The sequence below is a fragment of the Lutjanus erythropterus genome, chromosome 15 (genome assembly GCF_056507025.1).
Source record: "Lutjanus erythropterus isolate fLutEry1 chromosome 15, fLutEry1.hap2, whole genome shotgun sequence".
NCBI lineage: Eukaryota > Metazoa > Chordata > Actinopteri > Lutjaniformes > Lutjanidae > Lutjanus > Lutjanus erythropterus.
The window spans coordinates 16,301,991-16,329,637 of record NC_139331.1 but is presented as its reverse complement, the minus strand read 5'-3'; the positions used below and the strand labels follow the sequence as shown (position 1 = coordinate 16,329,637).

General features: G+C 39.2%; 1 protein-coding gene across 11 annotated transcripts in view; it reads left to right on the top strand.

The window, feature by feature from the left end:
• The first annotated feature begins 6,675 nt into the window (after positions 1-6,675).
• The window catches only part of epb41l2 (erythrocyte membrane protein band 4.1-like 2), a 60,593-nt gene continuing 39,621 nt past the window's right edge, over positions 6,676-27,647 (top strand). For 7 of the 11 annotated variants that reach the window (XM_084737683.1, XM_084737682.1, XM_084737691.1 and 4 more), the window contains exons 1-2: positions 6,676-6,831; positions 27,366-27,598. In XM_084737683.1, the coding sequence (XP_084593809.1) occupies positions 27,380-27,598 (219 nt within the window). In that variant the 5' untranslated portion in view covers positions 6,676-6,831; positions 27,366-27,379. The remainder of the gene's footprint in view (positions 6,832-27,365; positions 27,599-27,647) is intronic. The other 4 variants (XM_084737689.1, XM_084737687.1, XM_084737686.1 and 1 more) reach the window with 1 other exon arrangement.

Genomic DNA, 27,647 nt, shown 5'->3' with positions numbered 1-27,647 from the left:
TGTAAGAATATTTCAGCAAACTTTACATTAACAATCTATCAAACCAAACTATCATAACCCTCTTTATAAACAAGATAGTGAGTCACATTTTCTGTGTTCATTTATCTCACAGTCATGTGTTGTGTTGCTACGCACTACTTATGAGATAAAATAAAATAGTTATCATTACATTTTACACCCTATCTTACATTGATTAAATATAATATGAACCTAAATACACAATACCAAAAATATGGTTTTACTAAGGCAACATTTATATTTTAACAGTTTTCTATTTATTGTCAATCCATTTTTTTAGATTATAAAATGACATTTTCAGACTATTTTTGTGGTGAGAGATGTGAACCATGTGAGGAAGGTCGCAAAAAAAGAGATTCAACATGACCTCCAGAGAGTCACAAATTACAAACATTGCTATTAGCTTCCTCAGCATCCTTCCTCTTTTTAAAGTATTGTGCCATAATTGAGGGTGCATTGTGTGAGTGTAAAGATCCAAAATGGAAATGATTTTTAGACACAACACCATAATGTAGTCAAGACGCTCGTAACACAGAGCCATTTCATTTGTGGGTGTGGAAAATTTTGCACACTCACACGTGTGAACATACAAAACAAACTCAAACTTTTGTGTGTTTTCCTGTTTAAGCTTTCTTAATTCAAGACACACCTATGACTGTTCACTCCATCAAACTCAAACGCACACTCATTTTTATCATTTATATTAACTCCCTGAAGACTTATCCATAAATTTAACCAAAAATCTAGCCTGGACCCTGTGTGATTAATATAAGCACAGGGTAAACTAAACTTTTATTGCTCTGTCCCCTTTGCTGCCGGTGAAGCACCTCCCACTGGTGCACACTGCAAAAAGTACTTCCTTTCTATTCTCCTTTCAATACATTGTACTCTGTATCTCTCTTTATCTACTTGACTGTGAGACTGTCTTTGTACCTATCTGTCCATCTCGTTGTTTGTCTGTAATAACTTTTCCGTCTCTTCCTCTCCTCCTTAGCTGACACCTGATCCTGGAGTCTAGAGTTACCACACACACAAAGACGTGTAAGAGGAAGAGAAGGAGGGAGGGAGCTGGTGGTTGACATTACATAAAACAAACAGGTGTGAAGTATTTGTTCAATGTCTTGGTATTTGTTTGACACACGTGAAGAGAGAGAGACTGAGAGAAGTGGAGTCACACAAGGAAACAGTCGGTACAGTTGAGCAACGTGTCCCAGGAGATTATCAGCTGGTTGTCAGGTAAAATTCAGTGTTGTGTGCTCCATTAGCGTGCTTTATGCTGTGTTAACATATTTTCAGTGCAGGGGTTAAAAGTTTATGCATGTCTTCGGGATGGGTGTGTTCATTTGTGCTCGTGTTTGTCTATCTCTGCATGCTAGAGGAAACAATAACATTTTCATTATTTATTTCTACAGTATTTGTTTATATAATAGCACAGACACTGGCTTTGTCCATGAGATTATACTAAATACCACTTAGGTTGTGATTTTGATATTAATGTACCATGAGCATGTGGGTCTCCTGCAGGGCTGACCACAAATGGTGGTTTGCATTATAACACTGAGGTATGTGGTGAGAGTTTCAGTGTATTTCTGTTGTGCATGATCCAGATATGGTTATCTGAAGTACTTTAACCCCATAAAACCTGCCACATGAAGTAACTGTCAGAAAATTCTTAATTTCTTAATTCTTTATTTTACAAACAGTAATAAGTACTGTTCATTGCTTTTGAACATTTCAGTTGGTTCGGTTCTTTTATTTTTTAAAAACAGGGACCTTTTTATTTTGCATATTGGCTGGCAAAAACAGCTTGGTCAATGTAAAGTGGATTAACATACGTATATATAGTATACAATAAATTTGCAACACACAAGTGATTATAAAGACAGTAGGTTACATATGTAAAAAAAAATCATATAAATATCTCAATTTCCACTCTAAATTCATCTTAAGATGACGTTTCAGTTTTTTTAGGATTGTACTAATTATCTTATGTACCGGCTATATTATATTTGGCTTGTACACACAGTGTCATCACAAATTTACTGTAAAATAATGCTCAGTATATTAAGTAATTATAGGTTGTTTCACTAAAGTAAATATTCATATTGAAATATGAGTAACAATGTGACTTTTATGCTTACAGTAACTTTCAAAATTCACAAAGATTTTACTGCCAAAAACATGTGACAGACGCAGGCTGCTGCCTGTAGTGCACTGATAATCCACTGGAGGGCAGAAGACATGTCTCAGATTACATACAACTGGTTTTTCAGGAAAGTATTGATCATGCTGATGTTGTAGAGATCTAAGAGATGCGTGTATCCAATACAATGCAAATGGCTTTATAGGGATACTAGGTAACAAATGAATTAACTGGTAGTATATGTAAGGTCTATGTATTGTAGTGGTCATGTAATCGCTTCAATGTGCGGGGGTGTGTGAAAGAGTGAGTTTGTGCACATTTATGCTGAAGGGCCTCTGTAATTCAGAATTCCTGAAAAACCCTGAAACCTTTTTTTTCATGGCTTTTATACCTTTATGTGACTAAGGCTGGAAGCATAATCCCATGCTTGTGAACGCCATATTTCAAGAGCGCCTTGAGGGAATTTCTTCAAACTTGGCACAAATGTTCACTTGGACTCAAAGATGCACTGATTAAATTTTGGTTGTTAAAGGTAATGGTCACAGTAACAGCACAAAAGGGGGGAGGTCAGAGGCTTTGGGAAATCTCTTCCAGGGAACTGGCTCCCCAAGGGAGATATTTCATGTCACAGCTGGTGGGGACAATAAAGTCAGTTTGCTTGTGGAGCACAGTGTGAGGGGACACGGAGTGACACGGTGCTGCTGCCAGAGGAGGGCCAACTAAGATTACAGCATGCATGGGAATACATCACATCTATTCAGCACCCTTGACCTTTAGACAGTGGTGTGTAGTCCCACAGTGTGCAGGGCTGAGGTTGGGATGCAGGTCTGTCTGTTTCTGACTGAGGGCGAGGCTGAGCGACTCACGTCCACACAGAGCAGACATGAGAGACAGCAGGCAGGATGAAAATTCTCTTTGGCTGCATTCAAACAAAATCTGGCAACGTGGCACCGTCCTGCAGGGTTGCATCGAGGTGTGTGCATATTTATTTGTGCTTTAGAACATAATCACAGTGAAACAATCAGAAGACAACTTTTATTTCTCTGAGTAACTATGGACCTGTTGAATGGATAGGAGGGAGGGTTAATTGACTTGGCCATAGATTAGTGCTCTCTTAGGTACAGGGTTAGGGTTGAATGATTTTGTTGTTTTTTAAGTCAGAGTAGAAGGATGACTGGGCAATAGATCAGGGTACAGCGTTGGCTGGACTGTAGTTGGTCTAGTGGGCAATGTTACACTGTCCAGATGGCTGTGTCGGGGTAATTCTCCTCAGAAGGGCTCGCCACTAATCCTCCAGAGAATCTGCACCGGCTTGATCTCATGCCTGCATGGGAAACGGCTAACAGCTAGCCTACTGTAGCTCCCCGGCTATAGGACACTGCGTTTCTGCCAAACCTGTTTAGTTCTGGGACCCCCGCACTATCTGTTGAGCTTACAGGGAGGTCACTGCGAGCGTATACTCGGTCAACTCTACACTTTGAGCCTGGGCATTCAGCGCAAGACAAATAGACAACCGCTGTGTGACTGAGAGGTTACTGTAGGGCAGGACAGGAGGTGAGGAGGTGGAGAGACATATCAGAGAAGACAGAGAGCGAGAAGAGAGAGAGAGATACCTTACATCAGGTCAGGCTGATTAGATCCAAGACTTCTTAATCTCACTGTGGGAACTATTTCTGCAATATGGGACCTCTAACAATCAGGTACACTTTTCTGACTTTATTGACTTGTTGCTGTGTCATTAGAGATCTAGAAAAGCATGTAGGTGCAGCTATTTGCAGCTAACTATCTTCACTGTGATCTTCTCAATGTTGTAAATGTTATATTTTGGAAACAGATTGTAAAATAAACTGCCAAGGAACCATGAAATCTATCAGAAACTATACTTAGTCATAGATGGCATCAGCACTGTAGAGGTAAGTTTAGGTGGTTGTATATGAAATCAAACAAACACTATACAAAATAACAGTCTTTTACATTGTAAAAAATAAATGTTTTAACTTAAAAAAGTTAGTAAACATGCTGCCTTGACTTTTAAGTTGGCTGATTTTGAAAAGACAAGCTGCGGTAAATTTGTAATGATTCAAAATGAATAAACTTTTCTAGTCATATAAATGTGATATTAATTTAGCTGTACTTGAGAAAACACATTAAATGATTTTAATATGTTTAATGTCTTACATAATGTTTTTTCATTAAACTATAAAAACAGAAGGATCTCAGGTGAGTTTTAATCCTCAAAAAATGCATGTTGGGAGGTCTGCTAATACACTGATCATGTGTCTTTAGAAACTTAATGAGTTAATTGAACTCCTATTTATAGAATCTAAAGTATTCTGAAAATATTGCCAGATAAAACTTGTATATTTACATGAAGTTAATGAGAAAATTCCACTATATTCCGGTACAATTTTTACAGTGTATTCTTTGTTCAGCAGATTTTTACAGTATTTTTGTTGCCTTAGGGTTTGCTTTTGAACAACTGTGATTGGGTGGTCCTAGCTTAATGAAGCCTTAATTAAGTAATATGACCCTCTAGGAACCCTGTATTTTTTGTCTTTAATTATCATTTTTTAATTTAAGGGCAGGTGAATCAAAAGGGTCTAAGTCTTCAGAGACTGAGGGAGGCCACTTTAATTCAAGTCATCTCTTCACTATTCGTGTGATTAAATATTTCCAGTGTGGGTGTGTCTCCTTTCACTGTCCTAACACGAGGATATTATGTCAATAAAATGACTGTTTGCTTGACATCAGACTGTTTGCTGCCAGAGAGAAGATCTGCTGTGTGTTATCTTTTTCTCATGACTGGGCTGGATGCTCTGAGTCAAATTAGCTGTGTCACTTTTTGTCTCACTCTCATTCTCATCATAATGTAGGGAATGTGTAACTGTAAAATCAGTGTTATCTATGTAATAATAACTATGTATGCATAATAACTAATTGCTTGATCTTGATTTTCAACTAAATCTGTGGTTTGTAACTGTAGCAGATGCAGCTCATAAAATAAAGATGTCTGATGTTCTGTTGTTCTGCTCTCCATCCCTCTGTGTTCCTGTATGCACGCTCTGCTGGCCCGCTGTGCTCCCCTGCTGCTCTACTAATGGTGAGTCCATTGAAACACTCATTACCTCCATCCTAGTTGCTAAATTGGGACCCAAATCAAGCTGCGTAATGTGATGTGGGACTGTCTTACAATCAAATTGTCCTTTTTTGTCATCAGTTGTTTTTTTTTTGCCACAAAGAATTTTAATTAGTTGATATTATTCATTTTCATTCAGTCGGCTTTTTATACATTAATGCTATTCTTATGTGGTTGTTTACTCCTCCTCTTTTGTGGATGTCAAATCTCCACGCTGTCTTACACTATAAGCCAATTACTTGAGCTTCTCTAATCTGTGTGTGGGTGTTGGTATATATGTAAGAGGAGTGTGTGTGTGTGTGCAGTGGCAGTGGCCATGCCTTCTGTTATGCAATGACCAGTATGTCCTCATGTGTGTATGGGAATTAGAATGAGGAGAAAGAACAACCGAGTGTGAAAGCAGTAACCAACATGGTCAGGGCTGCAACAAACATTAATGTATAAAATATCTGAAAATAGTGAAAAATGTCAACCCCAGTTTCTCAAAGTTCGAGGTGTGAATTTTTAAGTTTAAATGTCTTGTTTTGTTAGTGCAAAACCCAAAAATATTCAGTTTAACATGCAGTTTTTAAAAGGTATTGTGATTTTTGCATTAAAGGTCATCATCATGCAATGCAATAATTTAAATACAAATGAAAAAAAGTAGCTTTTAAGGAAGAAATGTATGTCTTGAACAGAAGGCCAAAGGATTTTAAAAACCCTGAGGGCCAAGCACCCCTTGTAGTGGAAATTATTTTGCAAAAACATCCATTCATTTTGGATTATTATTATCACTATCCAATATGCACCAATGTGAAACCTTTTTTGTAAGCTTTAGAGGCAGAATTTTATGTATATTTGATCCTTTTACATGATTACATTTTTAATATACAAACATACATATATGTATACTGTAGTCATATTTGTGTTTTTTGTATTGATAATTATTTTAAATTATTAAGATAAAGATTATTGTAAATGCAAAAATCCTGCCTCTTTCAAATGTCAAGAATTTGATAACTACACTTCTGATTTGGATTGAAGGATCATTGCAAAAGTGTATGTTTATGTTCTTTATTCTGTATCATTTAATCTGTAGAAAGAATATATTGATATCAGAATTTAATCCATGAACTCCTATTTCAATGGTAGCAAAAACAAACAGAAACAGTGAATTACATCATCAACATATTGCAGTGATCCTATTCGTCCCCTAGAGGGAGCTGCTTCGCCACACTAACACCGCCACATCCGCATCGAACGGCCCCCCAACGCGAATGGACAGCGCGAGCGACCAATCGCGTTTCAGGATTTAATACAGTAACCGCTCTGAGCCTATGAGGGGCGGCTAAAACATGTTTTTCACTGTATGGGGCGGGCTTTAGGGATGATGGACACGTCTGACTTTGAGCCCTGGCCAGATTTTCAGTGTGGACTGTAGTGGAGATTTTTGGAGGCTGTGATCGGGGGAACGTACGTTATTTTTTGGAGGAGAACCGAGTGAGAGGCCACGTTTGGAAAAGTTCCCCACACGCATCGTTGGAAATTACAACAGGTAACACTTTAGTTTTCCACCTTTTAAATCACGTGATTTTAACATTAGCGACCGCGGTGTGTTCAACGCTTTATGGGTATCAAGCGTTTTCCATTGTCGATTTTGTTGCGGTAAATACAGCTATAGGTACTCAACCTGCATTAACGACCACAGTAACTAAAAGCAGCTTTATGAAACGGTCAAACAAACAGCAAGCTTCTCGTTCAGTTCCGTTATGTGGAATTGAAGTCATACCTTCGATGTAAGGCGGTTCATGGCGCCTATCGTTCTCCACATTATCCCTGTTATCATCACCCTAACTACTTTCATGACCCGCTGCATCTCGTTGGGCTCTGTTTGATGTGGTTAGCATCTAAGGTGTCGCCGAAACGGTTAGCTTGGGTAACCCAGCCTGACATGTTTAAAAGCGGTTTGTTAAATGAATTGAGCCCGCTAGTGTTACTGGTGGTGGTTGTATTTCCTGGTGCATCTAGGTGAAGACCACCGTTACGTTAAGGATGATTTACCGATGGCGGTTGGTTCTTCTAAACATGCTAACGTAGACGTTACGTTTAAGGACTATTCAAACGGTGGGACGGTTCATGTGGCTGCTTCCTACTACTAAGTTAAACAAACAAGTAGTAGTTTGTTGTTTGGAAGCATCAGGCTGTTGAGAACAACGGCAACATCTCATTTAAGCCGTTATAAGCTGTTATTCCTGCGTCTGTTCCCTTGTGCTTCTTCCACCAGCAGCAACACTGGGACACGTTGTTTTAACCATTTTCAAAGGATTAGCTACTTTCCTATGGTTTGATGCTGAAAAGTGGTTTACAGTGATGTGGGATGTTTGGGAAATGTCCCGTTTGTTTGACTGAATTTAAAATATGGCAGTTATATGGTGGTAAAAATGTGGAGGTGTTTAGAGCAGGGGTTCCCAAACTTTTTCATATAAAGAACCCTCTCAATAGATGCATATTAGACCACTTTTTAGGTTTGAGGATAAAGTCTTAATAATCAATAAATAACAATTATTATCAGTATTGATTAATCTGTCAGTCATTTTCTGGATTAACTGACTAGTTGTTTGCTGCATAAAATGGTGATCACTATCTCCCAAAGCCCCAGGTGAAGTCCAAAAATGTCTCTTTTTCCCCACACCCCAAATATATTGAGTTTATTGTCAGAGAGGAGTAAAGAAACCAGAAAATGTTAACATCTGAGAAGCAGAAATCAGATAATTTGGACATTTTTTCCCCTACAGAATGACTCAAAATGAATAATTAGCTAATCATCAAAATACTTTACAATTTGTTCACAACTAATCAAGTTTGAAGATATCAAATTCTTCATAGTCAATCAATGCTCAAACTAGGATCATTATAAATTACAATCAGTTAAAACAGCCACCTATCATCTATAAAAAATTCAGGGACAATGGTATTTGTTGATTAGTATTATCCATTAGCAATTAGTCAGTATGTTATTAATAATTTAAAATTAGTTTGTTGAGGACCTCGCCCATATCAGCTTATTTGAACCAAAACTATAGGTATAAGAACCTCTAATCTGACCAACATTCAGAAAAGATAGTAGGGCTACATATAAAGATATGAAACAGAGAATGGGAAGCTTTTTTTTTCCATTTTCAGGTCATAATCAGCAAATCTTTAATGTGATTGATTGATTTCTTTTTTTGTTGTGTCATGCATACAAAATGTCCAGCCCTCATGGGTTACTAACATTAATCACATGTCCTTTCATTACATTAATAAGTGGCTCAAATTATCTATTGAACTGTGTTTGTTTTGATCATGCAAATGCTGCTCATCTCTGCATTGATTTAATGGCTTAAAAGTGGATTTTAAACTTTGAAGGATCTACCTTTAATGTACCGTAATTTCTATTAAAATGTGTCTTGCTTTCTTGTCATTCTCTTACTACTATAAGAACTATGTTTATATGCAGCACTTTACATGAGTGTGTGTTTCCCCACACGGAGCCCTTCGAATGACTTGGAAGTCATGCTTTGTTTGACAGATGGCGAGAGTTCAACTAGTTCACACAGTGATAGGCAGGCATCCCAACAGACAGACTGGACTGGGTTTAGATTGTGCTGACGTGTAAAAAGTCAGTGGCAATTGGCCATTACCTCAACCTAATTCAATTTTGATAAATTAAATCAGTGTCTGTCTATATGGTGCTGCAGTCAGACTTAATGCAATTGGCTACTTCTCCAGCTGTTTCTGTTATATTTGTCTCCTTTTGAACAAACCTGTTTCTATCAATTCAATTTTCTGATTCTGCAATTCAGTGTTTGATGTATGCTGTACCCTTTCCATGACTCTGACTAATATAGGCAGATGGTTAGAATTTGGTTTAAGGATGATTGTGTGTGTGTGTGTGTGTGTGTGTGTGTGTGTGTGTGTGTGTGTGTGTGTGGCCAGTTGCTCATCACCTTAATCAGCACAAGTCTGCATTGGTCCACTTCGTTCTTGTCTTTTCTCCTCTGGGGTAAAGAAGGTAGGTTAGATTGAAATGAAGGACATCAGTGCAGGGACAATGTCATGGATGGTGATGGTGTACACTTTGTGTGACCTAAGAACTATGCAATATGTGTATTCTTGCTTTGTCGTCAGAACAGTTTCTTTGGACTGTTAACCACGAATGATGATACATAATAAAATATCAGAAAATGCCTGCTGAAGACCCCAGACCCTGTTTGACTTTGCATAACATTTATGCTATTGTGATGAGCATGGATTAGACTACAGGCAATTTTGTACACATACAGAGAGTAAATGTGCTAAATAAGTAGATTGATCTCTGTATTCCATATTAACCCATCTCTGTTTGAAAATGGAGGGCAAGACTTTAATCTTTCTGCACAAATCTAAACCTCTCTAAGAGAAGAGTGGAAACCCTGTGGAATTGAACAAATTACATAACAGGGTCACCATCCATCCAGCCACACAGCCTGGCAGCTACATTAACAAGAGAATGAGTTTTAGACATACCGCCCAATCATTTTTATCCAGGCTCCTGTTTCATTATTTTTTAATAATAGAGTTTCTTTATTTTTATGATACATGAACAGTCTTTCTGAGATTTATATCAATATTTTTTAATGCATTCCGAATGTGTTCTCACTGATCGTTTTGAGAGTGGACAAATAATCCAATCCAGCATAGAACAAAGGACCTAAAATGACCATAGTGTTAATTTAACACCTCGTTCTACAGCGTTTTAGCAGCTATTGAACGTCACGTTTCTCAGAGGTAGACTATTATTTCCTTCAGTGCTATTGTATTGTATTGGGTTACAGGTGTTGAGGTTATTTTCTCCTGCAACACAAGAAAATCCACTTCAGTAGAGGTTAAAGCTTCCATGATATATAGCTACATGGAATAAGGAATTCTTTTATACTACTCAACATAAACTTAGCAGAAGCAGGAAGGGCTCTTGGTTTCTTTAGCTGTAAGGGAAATCCAGCAGTGAGCGCGAGTGTCACTCTGGTGTGCTCCTTCCTGTCAGGCCTCTCTCCGTGGGTATAGTTTATCTATAATCATCGGGGGCCATGTTCATTCTCAGACTCTCAGGACATGTAGAACAGTGGCAGCTCTGTCAACCCCACTAATGAGAGACGCCTTAATTGGTTGTTCTGGTGGGAGAATCTGCTCATTAAAGGTAGCTGGAACCAGTGCAGGGTTAGCCAGAATGAGTGCATGATTTCCTTTCATCGTCAGGCAAAAACGTTGCATTTGCAGTCATTTTTTTGACCTTTCATGTTTTATGAAAGTGTCTTTGTATCTTTACTGGCTTAATTTTCTCAATGTCACAAAACCTGGCTAAAATTTAACAATTTAGACAGAGACAGCATTGGTAGTAGTACTTAAAAACTGAGTTACTAATGAAGAACAGACTCAGGTGTCTTGCTTGCACTAAGATAAAAAGACTGATTTGTACTTGTCTTAAGGGGACATTTAAATTGAATCATGCTTCTTTTAGTTTCATCTTTCATGTTTTACAACTTCTCAACATTTTTTATGCGCTACAGATGCACATACAGACTCACACACTTTTGTGCTTTCACCTTGTGAGGGGTAGAAAGGCAAGTAGGAGAGCTGCAGGGAGACAAAAATAGGAAAATGGGAAACTAGAGATGGAGTGACAAAAGGAGAAAGGAAGGGATACAGAAGCAAGCAGAGAGGAAGAGAGGCTGAGTGAGAGCGACAGAGAGAGTGAGAGATATTGCTTAACCATTCGGAAAGGCTATGGGAACATCCTCGTGCCCTGTGTGTGTGTGTTTGTGTGTGTGTGTGTGTGTTTTCATCCTGGCCCCGTCGGTTCAACAGGAGCAAAACACGTCACATCAATTCAGGCGCACAATCTGTCCCACATTGGATTGAATGACTGCATTTTAAACAAATAAAAAAACTTTGTTTGTGTCACACATGTTTCTTTTTGAAAAATAATTGACTAAAAATCAAAATGGCAAAAGATTTCTAGTTTGTTATTGGCTGGATTAGCACATTATATCGTCCTCTTCTGGTCTGTCAAAGTGGTTTATTTTTATAAATCCAAATCACAATTGAGGGCTTTCATCTCCTCCATGAGTGTAGTGACATTGGGACAGTCACAACAATTACTAAGGTGGATGTATTCTACAGTGTAGCAGTCAGCCGTGACCGACAGAGTATTAGCCTCTAGCTTTCAGAGCCGCTTGGCCAGCAGGCACTGCAGGACTCGCATTCACGCAGAGAAGATCAGAGAGGCATGGATGAATGGAAACTGTAATGCAATGTTCAGCTTATTACCGCCACAGAGACAGTGAGAGAAGGAGGGCGGGGAGAGTGGAGGGATAGAGATGTAGAGGACGTGTGTGATGGAGGGGACAAAAAGGGAGAGAGAGGGAGGGTAGTTTCTTTGGGTAAGAGGGTCAGCTAAATGCCAAAAAATGTAAATGTGAAAATTACGTGTAGAATACTGAAAAACTGTTATTGTAATAGCCTTATCTTAATTTAATTTAACCAACAAGCTTAATGGAGTTAAATAGAATAGAGTGAGATTAGTAGAGTCATGTTGTTTTGTTAAATAAGAGGGTTTATTAGAGGAGAATGGGAACATTTCACACCAGAGAGGGAGAAAGAGAGGGCAAACTGCCTTCCCCAGCAAGTGTCCAGCTCTGAAAGAAGCGATAGAATAAAAAACAGAGAGAGAGCGTGGGCCTGTGGCTTTGGCAGGGTTCCAAACATAGTTAAAAACAGATTAATCAGCATAGGGTCACATTCTCACAGAGAGAGGCAGACCAGAGCACGGCAGAGAGGCAGAGCCTTCATCTTTTAAAAGGCCACATCTCAGGGAGCAACACGAGGAAATGTTGATATTGAGGTTTATATCAGCAGAAAATGGATAATGTGCTTGAAATGCTGATATGTGATCTAAACATCCCTTAGAGTGTAGTGTTTTGTCCTCAACATAAGTTCAGAATGTCAAGCAAGTTGGGAAAGATGAGAGAGCAGAAAGTTTATTTTTCCTAGCGATTTACGTAAGTGAAGTTTTTTTTTTTTTTTTTTTATAAATCATCGTCATCTATTTTAGGGCTGCAACAACTAGATTATTTTCACGAAGGAATTATTAATTGCGTGGTCCAGAAAATGTCAAAAAATTCTGAAAAATGTTGATCATTGTTCATCAGAGCCAAGATGACGTCCTCAAATGTCTTGTTTTGCCCACAAACCAAATATATTTAGGTATTCATTAAAGTAGTTGGCGATTAACATAATAATGGATTCATAATCAATTAATCCTTTAGGTAAATCCAGGAGGCAACTCTAATCTACTTAACTAAGAATGTACGAGGATAGTCAATGCAAATGTAGCGATTTTAGCTCTCTATAACCAGTTTTAAAAATTGACTCTAAGGGTTTCATCTAACATTGATTTTATTATAGATACATCTTCAGGTAATTTGAATTAATCAGTTAATATATATATATATATACATATATATATAAAATAGCATAAAATCAAGAGAAATGCCCATTATAAATTCCCTTAGCCCAACTTTAAATATTTCTATAGCTAGTTCTATTTGACAGACAGTCCAAGCCCAAAGGTGCTCATATTTAACAAGAAAAGGGATAAAATCTTAACATTTGCGAAGCTACAACTACCATATGTGTGCATAGCATTTTTGTTTTAAAAATTACTTAAATGATTATTCGCTTATCAAAATAGTTGCCAGAAACTAATCATTAGGCTAATCGACTCGACACAGCTGTATATATTCCAGATTCCACCACATATCTTCAGTACAGAATTATTGTAGTGATACTAGTATTGCCTTTTTAAATGTGTTATCAGTTCCTGTTTTAACCATTTAACTCAGAGTTGTTTGTGTTCCTTTTAGATTAAAGCTATATGTAACATTTCCTCATTAAAATGTCCAAAAACACTCAACATGCTATAAATTTTGTTTGATTTGTGTACTTGCACTATCCGAAATGTTTCCAACAATGGTCAAATGCAGAGAGATCTGTAATCTGTTCAGTGTAATGGTGGAGTTCTCGCTAACTAGTTGCTAGTTGCTATAATTTCTGGGAACAGAGGATATATCAGATACATCATAAATGAAGTTGGTGAACTAAATGTAACTTGAATACAACATGATTTTACATCTGTGTGGTGGATTGTGCCTTTAAGCTTGCTGTCAGCTGTTAATTCGTGCAACAAAAGATTTTCTTAATGTCATTAGTCATTCTGTTATTCAGTCAACCTTTCTATTACTGATTGATTGATGTATTCCCTCATTCATCATGTAATTAATTTAACCATTCATTTACTTCATTCATCATGCGCTGACCATTTGTTCATTGGCTGTAAAAAAAAGAGTCCAGGAAGGGCTTCAGAAGAGAGGAGGAGGGAGAGCATAGAGGAGGAGGGATACCAGGGCAGAGTGATAAAGAGGAAGGGATGAAGGGAGGAAAAGGAAGTGAGAGGAGAGGAGTGTCTGGGGCAAAAAGGTTGAGAGGGAGTGCAGACCAGCTAACTTGTCCTCATTAGCAGCCTTTGAGAAGCTTGGAAGTTTATAAAACATTTTAGAGAGAGTGTAAAGGACTCAGTTTGTGGGTGAGGAGGAGATTCAGACTGACAAAAAGCAGGGCCAAGAGACACTGTTTCCCACAGGTCAAAAATATGCTTGAGCAGGGGGCTGAGCTGAGACGAGGGAAGGTCCATGTTGACAAGTTTGCTTTAAGTCAAAAAGAGTCTGTGTGAGTTTCCCTTTTGATCAGTCAGAGAACACGAATGTTTAGAGAGAGTAATACAAAAACATGATTGTACGGATGTTTTGTAATCTGGTCATTTCCTGTTTTGATGTCGACAGGCTCCTAATAAGACATACACAGATGAGCTAAAAATGAGACTAGAGATAAAGATGGAGGGATGGGAGATGAACCATGAGTGAAACATGAGAAGGGTTTCAAGTTGCCCTATTCACCACTCTTCCTGTTTCCTGATTAGAGGTCAGAGGTCACTGGTCTGGGATTAACTGATAAATAATCTGTCTGGTCATGTTACTGACCTGATGTCTGAGAAGAGCGGGTTGCTACAACATATTATTTCACACAATGATGTGTGTGTCCGGACTTTTTGAGGCAGCATGTCCTCGCAGTAATTGAGAAAACAGGATGATGTTCTGAAAATGAGGACATCTTATGGTGTTCACAAGGGGAATGTCTAATTTTAGAGTTAGGGGTTAAGGTTAGTAGTCAGAAAGTGAATGGCAGGCAGCTGTGAGTTGGTGTGTGTGTTGGAGTGCTTTACATTTTTACTGTTGCATCATTCAACAGTGCTACTGACCACGCTCTCTACATTATGCATTATATTTACTGATGGTACTATTAGGGCTGGACAATGTCTACCAAAATGGCTCACCACGACATTTTTCACAATGGGAGTCAAGTTCACTATTCATTATGGGACTGGGATGCAGGAGCAGTTATTATAATAACAACAGGTCAGTTTTTTATATGAGTAATATTGTTTTCTTTATTTTGAACATAATGCCAGTCGCTGTGCTGTCTTTTATTGTTCTCTCCTGTCTGCTCTGGTGGTGTTGTGGCTGTTTGATAAGTGCATGGCATGTGTGGACTGTGGATAGACAGGATCGGGATGGGACAGAAGTCATTCTTTCAGGATTAGGATGGGAGAAGTGTATTCTAGTGGAAGTGGGATGGAACAGGCGGGAAAATCCACTGCTGTGTCATCCTCTACTTCCCACTGCAGTGACCACAGCTTCCCACTGTCGCTCTGATGGACGGCGTATTGACTGTCACATCCTTGCCAAGCAAGCATCTGATATACATCTCCATGTCAGGTTTAAGAGGTTCTTCATCTCCAAACCACATGTCCGTAACTTAGTTGTTTAGCCTCTGAGGCTAAAACAAAGTTAGCTGGCTAACTATACTGAGACAATAATGAATATGGAGATTTAATGTAAAAAATTATGTAATGTGAAGTGCAATGACCAGCACAACAGATTCTTTTTAATTTCCCTTCCACATGTCAAAAACGTAACTTTGCCAACAACTCTGAAGGGGCGCATTATCTTAAATACAGAAGGTTTTTTAAAATCACAATATTATGATGGTGAAGGGCTCAGTTATTGATGACTGTAAGTCATCAGCGGCCCAACCTTAGCAGCTATAGGTTGCAAAGATGCACGGTCACACCCAGCACTTATTCAATCATGTGCACAGATGAAAGGTTGTCTTAGCTTTACTCAACTTGTTAAAGCTTTGGGGGTTTTCTTTTTCCTGACATTGCGATGTGCTGCTCTGATAAATTACTGTGAAGCAAAAGAAAGATGCAGTAGATAAATCAATCACTTGCAGAATCAAACAGATCCTGGTGTGTCTAACCTTATTACTACGTGATTATGACGCTGATGGGGGGACATAGTGCCACCACTCTGAAGCTTAATAAGTCAAACACTGTATTTCAGATACTCTCTTTAATTTCATTTTAGGCAAGGTGGGGCACCTCCACTATAAAACTGCACCAAACCCTTGTTGACTGTATAATTGACAGTTGTTAGTCCACACATATCTACTTTCACCCCTGTGCCAGAGGCGGAGGGTGTTGTTCACTACACTTCACTTCATCAACTTGCCATACTAGGCAGCTGTAATGATGAGCCCTAATGGCCATGAGGTCATTTGTTTTGCCAGAGCACCTGTTGTTACCACCCTCTATGGGATGTAAGTTGCCATAGTAACACCACACCCACTGCTACTCGGGGGTCGAGTTGTTTGCGTTTTCACTATCGGTTTCGCCGTCTCTTTTTCTTTCACTCACTCGCTCTTTCTCTCATCCCAGCTAATGCCGGCTTTCTTCCTCTCTTCTTTTCTGTCTTTTTCACTCCCTCTCACAGTAAACCATATCTCCTCTCCTGTGCACTCGGGTGACCCACCCATACTTTTGCTCTTTGTCGCTCACACACACACACAATCAGTCACACATTCACACAGACAGGGCTCTCACGCCTGACTGCTTTAATCACTGAATAGGGGAGTTTAGCAGCTAACAATAGTAGTTATGAGCTGACCCATTATTCTCACACAGACTGAGTGAGAGAGAGAGTTATAATGCTAAAAGATAGGGTTCATAAAATGTATGTAGATTTTTTTTTTTAATGTTAGTTGTGGCTAATACGTTTCTTTTTTCTTTTTTCACCGTTTTCACAATCCATTGTTACCCACATTCCGTGTTTCTTACCAATAATTCAAAATGAAATGGATTGAATATTGCCTCTATTCTGCAATTAAAACTAGAGATGGGTCTGCTCCGATCCAGCATTACTCGTGGCCTGATATTCATGTATATTCTGATCAAAATTTCACAATGCTGCATGTTTGCCATGTTTTCTTTTTGTAGAAAAACCCTAAGCAGTACAGGTTAAGAGCTGAATAGCACTTTTTCCTTCTTCTTTCCTACTTTGCATTTGCTTTCTGTGATACAGCTGGAGTGAGGAAATGTAATAGTCATCGCTAATGGTCTAAAGCCAGCACAAAAATGACAATTAGTAAAATAAACCACCATATACCACCATACTCTGAAAACTTGAACTTTGCACATGTCAGCGGCACATGTGAACGTCACAAACCAGAATTTTGCAGCGCCCCACAATGGTTGAATGGCACCATTACACAAGTTATAATACACGGACTATACAAGCTTACTAGAATGAGGAAAGGTTCCTACTACTACTACTACTACTATCTCCATATACCATGGTTTCGGCTGATATCCAAATTAAAACATCAGAATTGAACTGAAACTGAAAAAAAGGATCAGTACATCTCTAATTAAAGCATTAGCAGAATACCAAAAAAATGCTAATATCATAGTACACTGTAATAGTAAAACTTTGCATCCTTACAGTATCATTAAATCAGTGCTTAGTGGTGAAGAACATGCTATTACAGTTTAATGAGGCAGAACTTGCAGTATTATTACTTGCAGTAGTAGCATAGAGCTGAGTAGAGTTTGTTGGTGTTGTTGAAGAGTAAAACTCAATGGTTTTGCTGCTGTATAGTTTTGCAGCTGACAATAGCAGTTATAAACTGACAGTAATGATACGGTAACAAAACTAATGACATAGTATGGGTCATTTAAACACACCTTATGAGCTGACCAGTCGTTTGCTAAGCTCAAACTGAAGGTAGCAAAGAGACAATAGAGAGAGTTTGAGTCAATGTAAGTGTTGAGGTGTGGATCAGGTGTTGCTGGGAGTAGAAGAGACAGACAGAGGCGGAGAGTAAGATGAAGGGATGAATGGACAGACAGGCAGGCAGACAGACAGACACACAAACATACACAGGGATTATCCTGTGTGTAATCCTCAGTTTGAGGGTCAGAGTGCAGTGTAAAGGGACAGGCATGTTCTGAATTTTCACACCAGTAAGTCCGTGTGTGTGAATGTTTGTGCATGTGTGTGTATATCTGTGTGATTGACAACACAAACCAATAGCAAGTGTGATTATCAGGGATTCAGCGAGTGTGTGTTTACATATGTTTTACAGTCCATTTATGTGTGTGTGCTTACATCTGTGCGTTTGGCGTATTTGTGTGTGTATGCACGTGTCATTGCGTGACAGATGGACGGATCGTACAAGAGAACAGCACAGATTAGGATTCTGCACTCTGTGTGTATGTGTGTGGTTATTTCAAAACCAAACTGGGGCTCAGTGACTGTCAGCTGTTGGGCTGTGTTGGAATAGTTTGAAAACCTGTTAGCTTGTTGCATCAGCGTTCAGCATATTGGGATGTCCCAGTGCGATCTGCTGGATCAGATTGTTAATTCATAAGACTCAGCTGAATGATGGCCAATCAATATCCAATGTTTCGTGTATTGGAACCCATTGTTCTCTGTGTACACCAGCTGTCAGACACAGCCTTTGTAGCTTGTTTGAAACACTAACACAGCATTCGCTGAAGTGAACCGTGGAGTGACCACAAACAAATAGCAATTGATGATATTCACACTGACAGCAGGCAATGCAGCCGTAGGGTTTAAATGGTTGTATGGTCTCTTTATCAACAAAGTTTTACAAATAGATTTTACCTCTGACACTGCCATTGTTTGTTAAAAACGTTTAAATTGAAGTTAAATTAAGTTTTCAGTTTTGGTGTCCCTTTTGTGGCCAGCTGCAATGACTATTTGATCAGTTGACTGAAAGAAAATTATTTAGTAACTATTTTGATAATCTTATTTCAAGCAAAAATGTCAAACATTTACTGGTTTCAGCTTCTTAAGTGTGAGGATTTGCTGCTTTTCTTTTTTCTCTCTTTCTTCTGTCATTTATGAAGAGTCTGGGTTTTGGACTTTTGGTTGGACAAAGAAGCAATCTGAAGAAATGACTTTGGGCTATAGGAAATTGTGATGAGCATTTTTCTTTTTCTTTTCCTTTTTTTTGGCCTTGTATAGATTTCATCTAGTGGATGGAATGTCATCAGGTTTTGGTACACAGATTTATTTCCCTCTCAGATTGAATAACTTGTGAACCTTTAAATTTTCCTCTAGCACCATCACCAGGTCAAAATTTTTTTCCTGGACTTTGGTTAAGGACCAAATATGATGAAAACTGTAGACAGCCTCAGTTTTAGCTCACCAAATGTTAGTATGTGAACCCACTAAACTAAAATGGTAACAAAAGATGCATAGGCTGTTATTTGTCCCTCGGCATGACCTCACATAGCCGGCATGGCTGTAGACTCCTTTGAAGCACCATAGGACACTATAGGAAACAAACCTTAGGAGAAGCTATGATGCAGGCTTTATTAATGTAGAACAATTCAGCTATCTTTTATATCTTGACATCATTTTGTAGTGTTTAAATTGTAGGTCAACTACTGTGTAAATAAAATGGTGTAATGTGTAGCTTAAATCTGAAAGAAAGGTATTGCCATCAGTATTGGGACTGTGAGAATTTCAACTTTAACGCACCCAAATGCATTCCACATTACTGAATTGAAATGAAAGCAATGCTTGTGTGTGTGTGTGTGTGTGTGTGTGTGTGTGTGTGCTGGGAGGGATTTAGATATGATACCATTATAATACATCTTCAGTGTAGGCGGTGTTGTGTGGGTGGGTGTGTGTGTGTGACATGAGGTTGAAATCAGCTGGTCCTGACAGCTAATACACTAGGTCCACACTGCACAGCACCCATGCACACCCATGTTCATACTTCACACACACACGCCCCTGTATAAGATTTATAATATTATAATATGATAACAACTATTACTCCTTTCACACACAGGCTGCATGGCTGCCCACCACATCTCAGGTCTTATTTTGTGTTGTTCTTGTTCATGGCTATTTCCTCATTTGAAAAAAAAAAAAACAACCAAGCTAATCATAACCTTTCTAGGTGGGACTGAGGTTTGGAAATAGTTTTAACTGCACCAGAGCCAGATTCTAAATAACTAGGATATTTCTGCTGTTCTCTGCCTGTTGACTTTGTGAATCGTCTCTCAATTTACCCTTCTGGTACTTTCTGAGGTGTGTGGGAAGATGCAACGTTTATACAGTTCTTGTTCCTCCCTTGATTGCTGTAATGGAGGATGAAGTAAAAAAATGGGTAGTAGCTTGATAGTTGTGTATCTTGAAATTCACAATGAATTAGCTTGATACAACATGGAACAAGTGCTACCAGCAGCTAGCAGTGTCTTGGTTGACAGGGCAGATGGATACTAGCATCATTAGTATAGTTTATGGGGCTGCTGTAAGCCAGGCACCCTTCTCCAGTGGGTGTGGTACATCAGCAAGAATGAGTGGAGGGTGGAGAGTGTAGCTCTGGCAGTTCCTGTAGGTCCAGCATGTAATATCTGCTGTTAATCTAATGTGGTTTGAAATGGGTTTATGTATGGTAATAATCTCTATTGTCACTTCTACGCTTGTCCACTAATCTGTATTTTTGCTGTGGTAATCTCTTGTCTCCATGGGGAATTATAGTTGTAGTCCATGAATGTCATTGCCATGGAAACCAGTTCCTCCCCTCTGCCCCCAGTCTGCCCCGTAGAGATGGGGTTGGACGGGTATGTATATACAGTTTTTTTTTTTTCATTAAACTGAGAGTCGTCACATCTGCTTTATCAGATAGTAAAATAACACAATTGTGAACTCCATTGAAGCTAGTGACTTAACTGTCTTTTCTCTCCATTTCTTGACTTTAACACTCACTCCTGTCCTTTCTTACTGTGTCTGTCTCTCATAAACCTTTATCTCTCGGCCACAAGCCAGTTCAGGAAGTTGTTGTTGCTATGACGACAACCCCTAAAAGCCAGACAGACTGCAATAAAGTTGTAAGTGGGGGAGCTGTAGCGTTTATATTTTTATGACTTATGCGACTGCAAAGTGGTGTTTGTGACATTGTGAAGGGTAAATACAGCAACACTTTGAATGAGGCAATGGTCTCATTTGGGGAATCTGGTCAGTAAAAGTGTATATAAAAGTCAGCTGCACTCTCACCTCAGGGATTTGTAGCCAAAATCTGGTGGGTGGAGCATCTTCCCTGGTGTTATTGTCTTGAGAGGTCTCTGTTTATGTGTCCAGCAGTGTTTCCTTAGAATGGAATATGTAATTGATAAATGTTGCATGCCAATAATGTGAAGTAATGTTTCAGTGTTGTAGAGATTCTCAGTGGGATTGTGGATTCTCCATGCTGGTTTCCGTTGTCATGCACACTTCTGGTCTCTCTTTCAATTTTCCTTCATCTGTCTATCTGTCACCTCTCCATCTCTCTTTCCTTCTTGAGCACTCCTTTGTCTCTGCTCTGCTTCTCTCTTTCACACACTCTTCTTCACCACCTCCACCCCCCTCACCCACCCTGTCCTCTCTGGTTTTTTGCCCTTGTTTCTCGAAGCGCTAGTCTCGAGGGAAGCAGGCACAGAGCACCGAGGGAGGGAGGAGAGGATGGAGGAGAGAAAATGGCAATGACTGCTTTGTAGGGCAGGCATTTTGCTTAGAGGTGGGCAACGAAAGTGAAGGAAAGAAAGACAAACGGAAGGATACAGGCAAAAGGAAAGTGAGAAATACAAAGGAAAGAGAAGGGAGTTACAGGGAAAAAGAGGGAGCAACAGAAGCAACGTTAGGTAAGGCCAATCCATTAGTTGTGTGCATCATTTAACCCTGCATTTGGACAACAGAAACTAACACAGCAGGTGTTGGAAGGATGGATTTAGTGTCTTGTGTAGTGCAGCAGCAAAACCTCAAGGAGCTATCTAATGAGTTAAAGGTTAAAAGATCCAGTCAGTGTCATTGTCAGGTGCCTGTATAGGTTAATTTTTCATCTTTGCTGTGACTGTAAAGTGCAACAGCTGTTCGTTGAATGCTTACACTTGGTGGGATTTGTGTCAAGAATACATCATATTCTAATCTGATTGAAATAATAAGATTAAAAAATACTTACTAAAACTAAAACAAATACTGATAAGCTGCATTCGACTGCAAGTAGCCAGCAAACATGTAAGCTTTTAGACAATGATAAGATGAGGAAATAAGTGAGTGCCAGAAACAGTCGAATCAGGAAAAAACATCCCTCTCATAAGCATGTGCACAAAGGTTGAGAGTCCTGGGCTAATTCAATTGGCGAGATTAACTGAGTGTATGTGTTTATCTTAAATCTGCAGGCTTCTCTCTTGCCTGTTTGGACAACTGAGTTACTCGAATGCTGCTAATTGACTGTGAAATAGTTGGACAAAATGTCTCAGCCACAGTACTTGTCTCTAGACAAAGTCAAATGTTAGGCTGGGGAGGATACACTTATCTCCTGATTTGATACTATCGTAATACTTGGGTGCTGATTCGATGTGTGATTATTGTGATTTCACTTGACCTTGTGAAAAAGTTTAATCATACACTTCTTGAGACTTCTTGCTATTGCTGGTCAGTGTGGAGCGTTGATGCCCACAGATCTTAGAAAATATATGCCTGAAAGCCTGAGTGCACATGTTGTTTTATGTTAAACGTGTGAAGTAAAATGAATCAGTTTAGTAATATTACTGTGATTGTAATGCTCATTCTTCAGAAATGGTAATTCCCATTATGTGTTAGTATTGAGATAACAGACTAAGCTCTTGTTATTTATACATATAAAAAGAATTCAGGAATCGTGAAAAAAAGAATCAGGATATTTAAGAGAATCATTTTTGTTCTTCCACCCCTAAATAATGTCTGAATTAGTTCCTATGGGAGATGAGTATATGACGCAGGTCTGCTGAAACCAACCTGCATTTGACCCCCTTCATATGAAACTGCTGTCACAGTTGTAGCTCAGTCATATACAAGAATACTGTACTGTGATCCAGCAGATGAGTTTACTGCCATAAGCCATTCAGTGTGTGTGTGTGTGTGTGTGTGTATGCATGCATGTGTATATGAACAAGGGCTGTAATAATGTCACTGCTGTTGTTTATATGGACTGTGGGAAGAAGAGAGGCAGAGAGGGGGGTTTAGGGGCAGATAATGCGAGTGGACGATTGGAGCGGATTGAAAGGAGGCCCGGAAGAAAGGGATTGAGTGAGGAGAGGGATGAGTGTGGAGATTTAGTGAAAAAGAGAAAAGAGGCACCCTGGGCCGGAGAGTAGAAGAGAAAGATAGTTCGAAAGAGATGGGGAGCAAGGGACAGGGTGGGTTAGAAAGTTGTGAGAGAGGTAGAACAAGGTTCCCGGTGTTAAACAGTTGTAGAGAGAGAGAGGGCCGGTTTAAAGCAGGCCTAAGTGGCCGTGACGAACATCTTGCAAAAAGCTGCACTCCAATGCCAACTCACACGAACACACACTGCTAGCCAGTTCATTGAGAAACACAGTGTCTTGGAGGAGTGGGTACAGCAGTAAGTAGATAGTAACAGACCTGTTTTGATGACTCTACTTTTGGCTTGGAAGCATGAAGGAGTAATTTGGACAAATCTATTGCCTCACAGGAGCAAAAATATGCTCAAATTGATTTAAAATTTATTCGGATCCCCTGCACAGATGGGAGCCTGCACACTTCAAACATTTCACAAATCCCCCTTTCTTGTACAATTAAAACTTGTGTAACAGTGTCAATGTGCCTGCATGGTACACAGCTAGACTTTGGTCAGTGCCAAGGTGCTCAGCATGGATTAATTCAGCAGAGATAGGCTTTACATATGTTGTTGACTGCTTTATAATGTCCACCAACCATACCCTGCTTCAGCACTGGGCTCTCTACTGATTAGCACTGTAATGGTATGGATTTTTTTTAAGTGCAGTGAAAAAGCAATTTATTCCCACAGGATGGCCGTTTATTTTGACTGCCCAAATAGGTACCTTTTACTGTACTTTATTGAGGGATACTGTTATAAGTGTAGTATAGGAAGACTAGGGCAGCATGTAGTGTATGTGTGGCAGGCAAGTGAGGGAGGGAGCACATGCAGGCGTGGCAGACAGAGTGATGGTGGTGCTCAGTAAATTTACAGTACAGGTTACAGTGTGGTTTATAAACACTGCAGCTTCTCAACACCAAGAAAACCATGATTATAATTATCAAGACCTGCTGCAGGTGACTGTTTCACTTTCTCTTTGGCTTCAATATTTGTGGTCATTTACATAGCAAATTTATTCTCATTATGTCCAAATTACATCCCAATTTGGATGCAGTTAGATCATAATGGCAGCAGGCTGAGCATGGTGTTCCTCTGCTCAGGAACGTTTTTTAGCTCTTCCACCTCAGCTGGCTTTTTTTGACGTGCAGGGGGAGTGGTCCTACTCTGAGCGCTGTCTGATTGTCTAAGGCACCTCATGCTCTGATGCTCTGATTAGAAACAACAGAAAACTGCCAGACTAGCAAGGTGACAGGTCCTTTTTTTTATCTGCACTCATTTTGTCACTATTTTTGTTGTCCTCACGGGTAAGTCCTCGCTGTTTGTTGTCTTACATCTAACTCTACACTGTGTTGCATGTGTTGACAGGGCACCTGAAATCTACACCTGTTAAATGATTGGCTGTTTGTTTGTCATGTGTAGAATCTATGGATGTGATAGGCTGTTTATAAGCCTGGGAGGGAGCACACATGAGGTCTGCCTGTTAACTGATTGGCGCACCATTATTAAGGCATACAACAGGCTGTTTTTGGGCTGGGGGGGAACTGGTTTCGTTTTATGATGGTTTGCATTTTTGTGAAACATGGAACTTTCTTATTGATATTGGTGACGTGTCTATCGTCAATAGATATTGCTATCATGCTATCTCCCAGGCCTACAATAACCATCTCGGATCTCATCTGAGATTTTGGATATTGTCATATCATGATATGACACAAGTGTTTTGTTTTAAAGGGTTTTAAAGGCTTCATTACAATAAGTGATGTAACTTTCTGAATTAACTAGACTAGTTCTAGCTGTTCTGTTATTTTGCTTTGGTGATTGTTTATCAAAAATAATTTTGTTAAAAGTTTGTCAAAGCACCAATACTTATTCCTACCATATTATTGCAATATTGACATGGTGACATTTCGTCAAAAAACAACAACAAAAAAGATTTTGCCCTACTGTGATTTCTCCACACGCCTAGAAGGGGAGGGTGTGGTGAGGTGTTTGTGAACTGCAGGCTCACTGCTACATGACGCTAAATCTTACACACTGGTCCTTCTGCAAGTTGAAAATGACAACATTAAATAGACTGACATTGCCATCCCTACAGCCACACTGATGGCATGGCTAAAATCTGTTTGTGACCTGATTTACATCTTTGATAGGAACCAGTGAGCTTGAGGCTGAGTGCTGCTTGTTGTGTAATGTCACTGGGATTCCCTCTTTATCAGAGTCAGTTTTATTTGTCTTTTATCTCTTTATCTGCACAAAAAGCACATGCAGTGCTGCCTTTCTGACATTTACACACACACACACACACACACACACACACACACACACACACACACACACACACACACACACACACCTCCCTCCATCCATCCATCTTCTCCCCTCCTCCCCTCCCTACCTCATTAGCCGATCATGCGTAAGGAGACCTGTTCTATTTTTACTCCCGCCCCCTCCCTACACACCACTGCTGCACTGTGGATATGCGTGTGTGTGTCTGTCCTCTCTTATTGAAGGTGGCAGTGCAGAAAAGAGAAAGTCGGAGAACTGCTAAGACGGTCAGGAAGTAAAATGCAGATGATGTGATGAATAATAGAATCAGAGGGAGAGGGCCAGAGAGACAGAGTGAGGAGGAACAGGCTGAGAAACACTCACAATTGAAAGGACAGTGAATGACAGTGACGTCATGGTGTATTAATCGTGCTTAAATCGAATCTGCTTGCAAACGCAAACGTTCAAACACACACGGCAAACCAAAGTGTGTGTGTAGGTAGACACCCTGAAGGTAGAAACCCTGTAGGTCTGAACATTCTGACCTCAACCTCCCCTCCAGACCAATGTCATGGTCATCTAGTGTTATCAACAAATTAATGTCATGCTGAATAAGAATGTCTGTTGCTGTGATGAGGTGTGTGCAGACAGCGCTGCCAAAGATATTTGGGTTGAAGAGTGTGTGTGCTGACCACAGCTGCAGGGTAAAAACCAATGACTCAGATACTAAAACTTGAGTAATTCCCCCTATATCGCTGTGTGTGTGGGTGTGTGCACTCCTTGTAACCAGCTGTTGAGCTGTTGACTCAGATGAAACTTGTTGTGTGACATAATGACATCCTAAACTCTTGTGTTTTCGTGTACTTGTTTAAAAGAGACTTGGACGACTCATATCCAAGAGCTAATGTATTAAACAGCCATGAGCTCATGTGCTAACAGCTGTGAGCCAAATGGACAGATTCAGCTGACTTATATAAGCCTGATATATTTGATTTTGGTGTTGTATTCCCTATCTAATATGACTTAAGTGTCTCATAGCTTTATATTTCCAGAGATATTTTATTTGTCTTACTCACATTGTAAAGTTAACATTGATCCCTCTCAAAGAATAAAAAACATGGGACCATGTGGCTCATTTATAAAAGATACTCCAGACTAAAATCCAAGTTGCGTGCCATGAAAAATTTATATTGTTCGTGCCAAATTCAGTGTGGTGGTCTGATTTTTCTCCAGCTCTCTGTGATATACCAGCAGCCAAACCAAACTTAATACCACTGAATACCTTTTATTTTTTTAGTTTTTTTTTTTTGGATAATGATGAAGATTATTATTTTCAATGTATAGTAATCCTATAATTATTGTCTTGATTAATAGATTAGTTGTTTGGTTTATAAAATGTCAGAACATTGTGAAAAATATGGTGATCAGTGTTTCCCAAAGCCCCATGTGATGTCCTCAAATGTTTTGTTTTGCTCACAACTCAAAGATATTCAGTTTACTGTCATAAAATAGTAAAGAAACCTGAAAATATTTTTAATATATTCACATTTAAGAAGCTGGAATCAGAGAATTTTGACTTTTTTTTCTTAAAAAATGACTCAAACTGCCTAATTTATTATCAAAATATTTGGCAATTAATTTAATAGGTCTAATAGATTCATAATCGATTAATTGTTGCAGCCCAATTTAAGATGATGATCCAATGATAATAAACCCCAAATAAAAACTATGTATCATATAAAGCAGGTAATAGGATTCTTGTGGGTTCCTCAGCACTGTGAGGTTACCAGGCAGTCCTTGAAAACACAATTTTAATGTGGAGTTTTTGAGGTTTGAAAAGTAGAAAAATTTTGGATAGAGTGCTTAAAACTGCTTGAAATAGTAAGTACATAGCTGTCATAATAAATCACTCTCTGAATGAATAGTTTTTGGTTGTTTATAGCACAATAACACCTGATTATTGTGATGAAAAAATGAAATGGGGCCTAATCATTTTTAGGATATTTATGTAAGGTGCTGGAAAATACATCTTGAAAATGCTTAAAATTGCTTAAGTTTGACATTGGAAAAGGTGTGGGAACCTTGAAGTAATAAAATTATCACTATGTGATAGTGGGAATCGAACTGAACACCTTTCTCCCCTCTGCCACTCTGCAGGTTGACCTGTCACCATGACAACAGAAGCAGGCTCTGAGACAGAGGTGAAGGAGAAAGCCGAGGAGTCAGCTGCTCAGCCGGACCCATCAGAGAAGGCCACAGAAGAAACCCAGGAAGTAGCCAACGCCGAGGGAGAGGGGAAGGAAAAAGAGAAGGAGAAAGAGGGGAAAGAGGGAAAAGGAATATCTCGATACCTGCCAACATGGCTTAAGAAGCAGAAGTCTCAGAGCCAGGTAAAATTCTTATTACAAACTCATGGCTGATTAGAAAACCTTGCTTAAA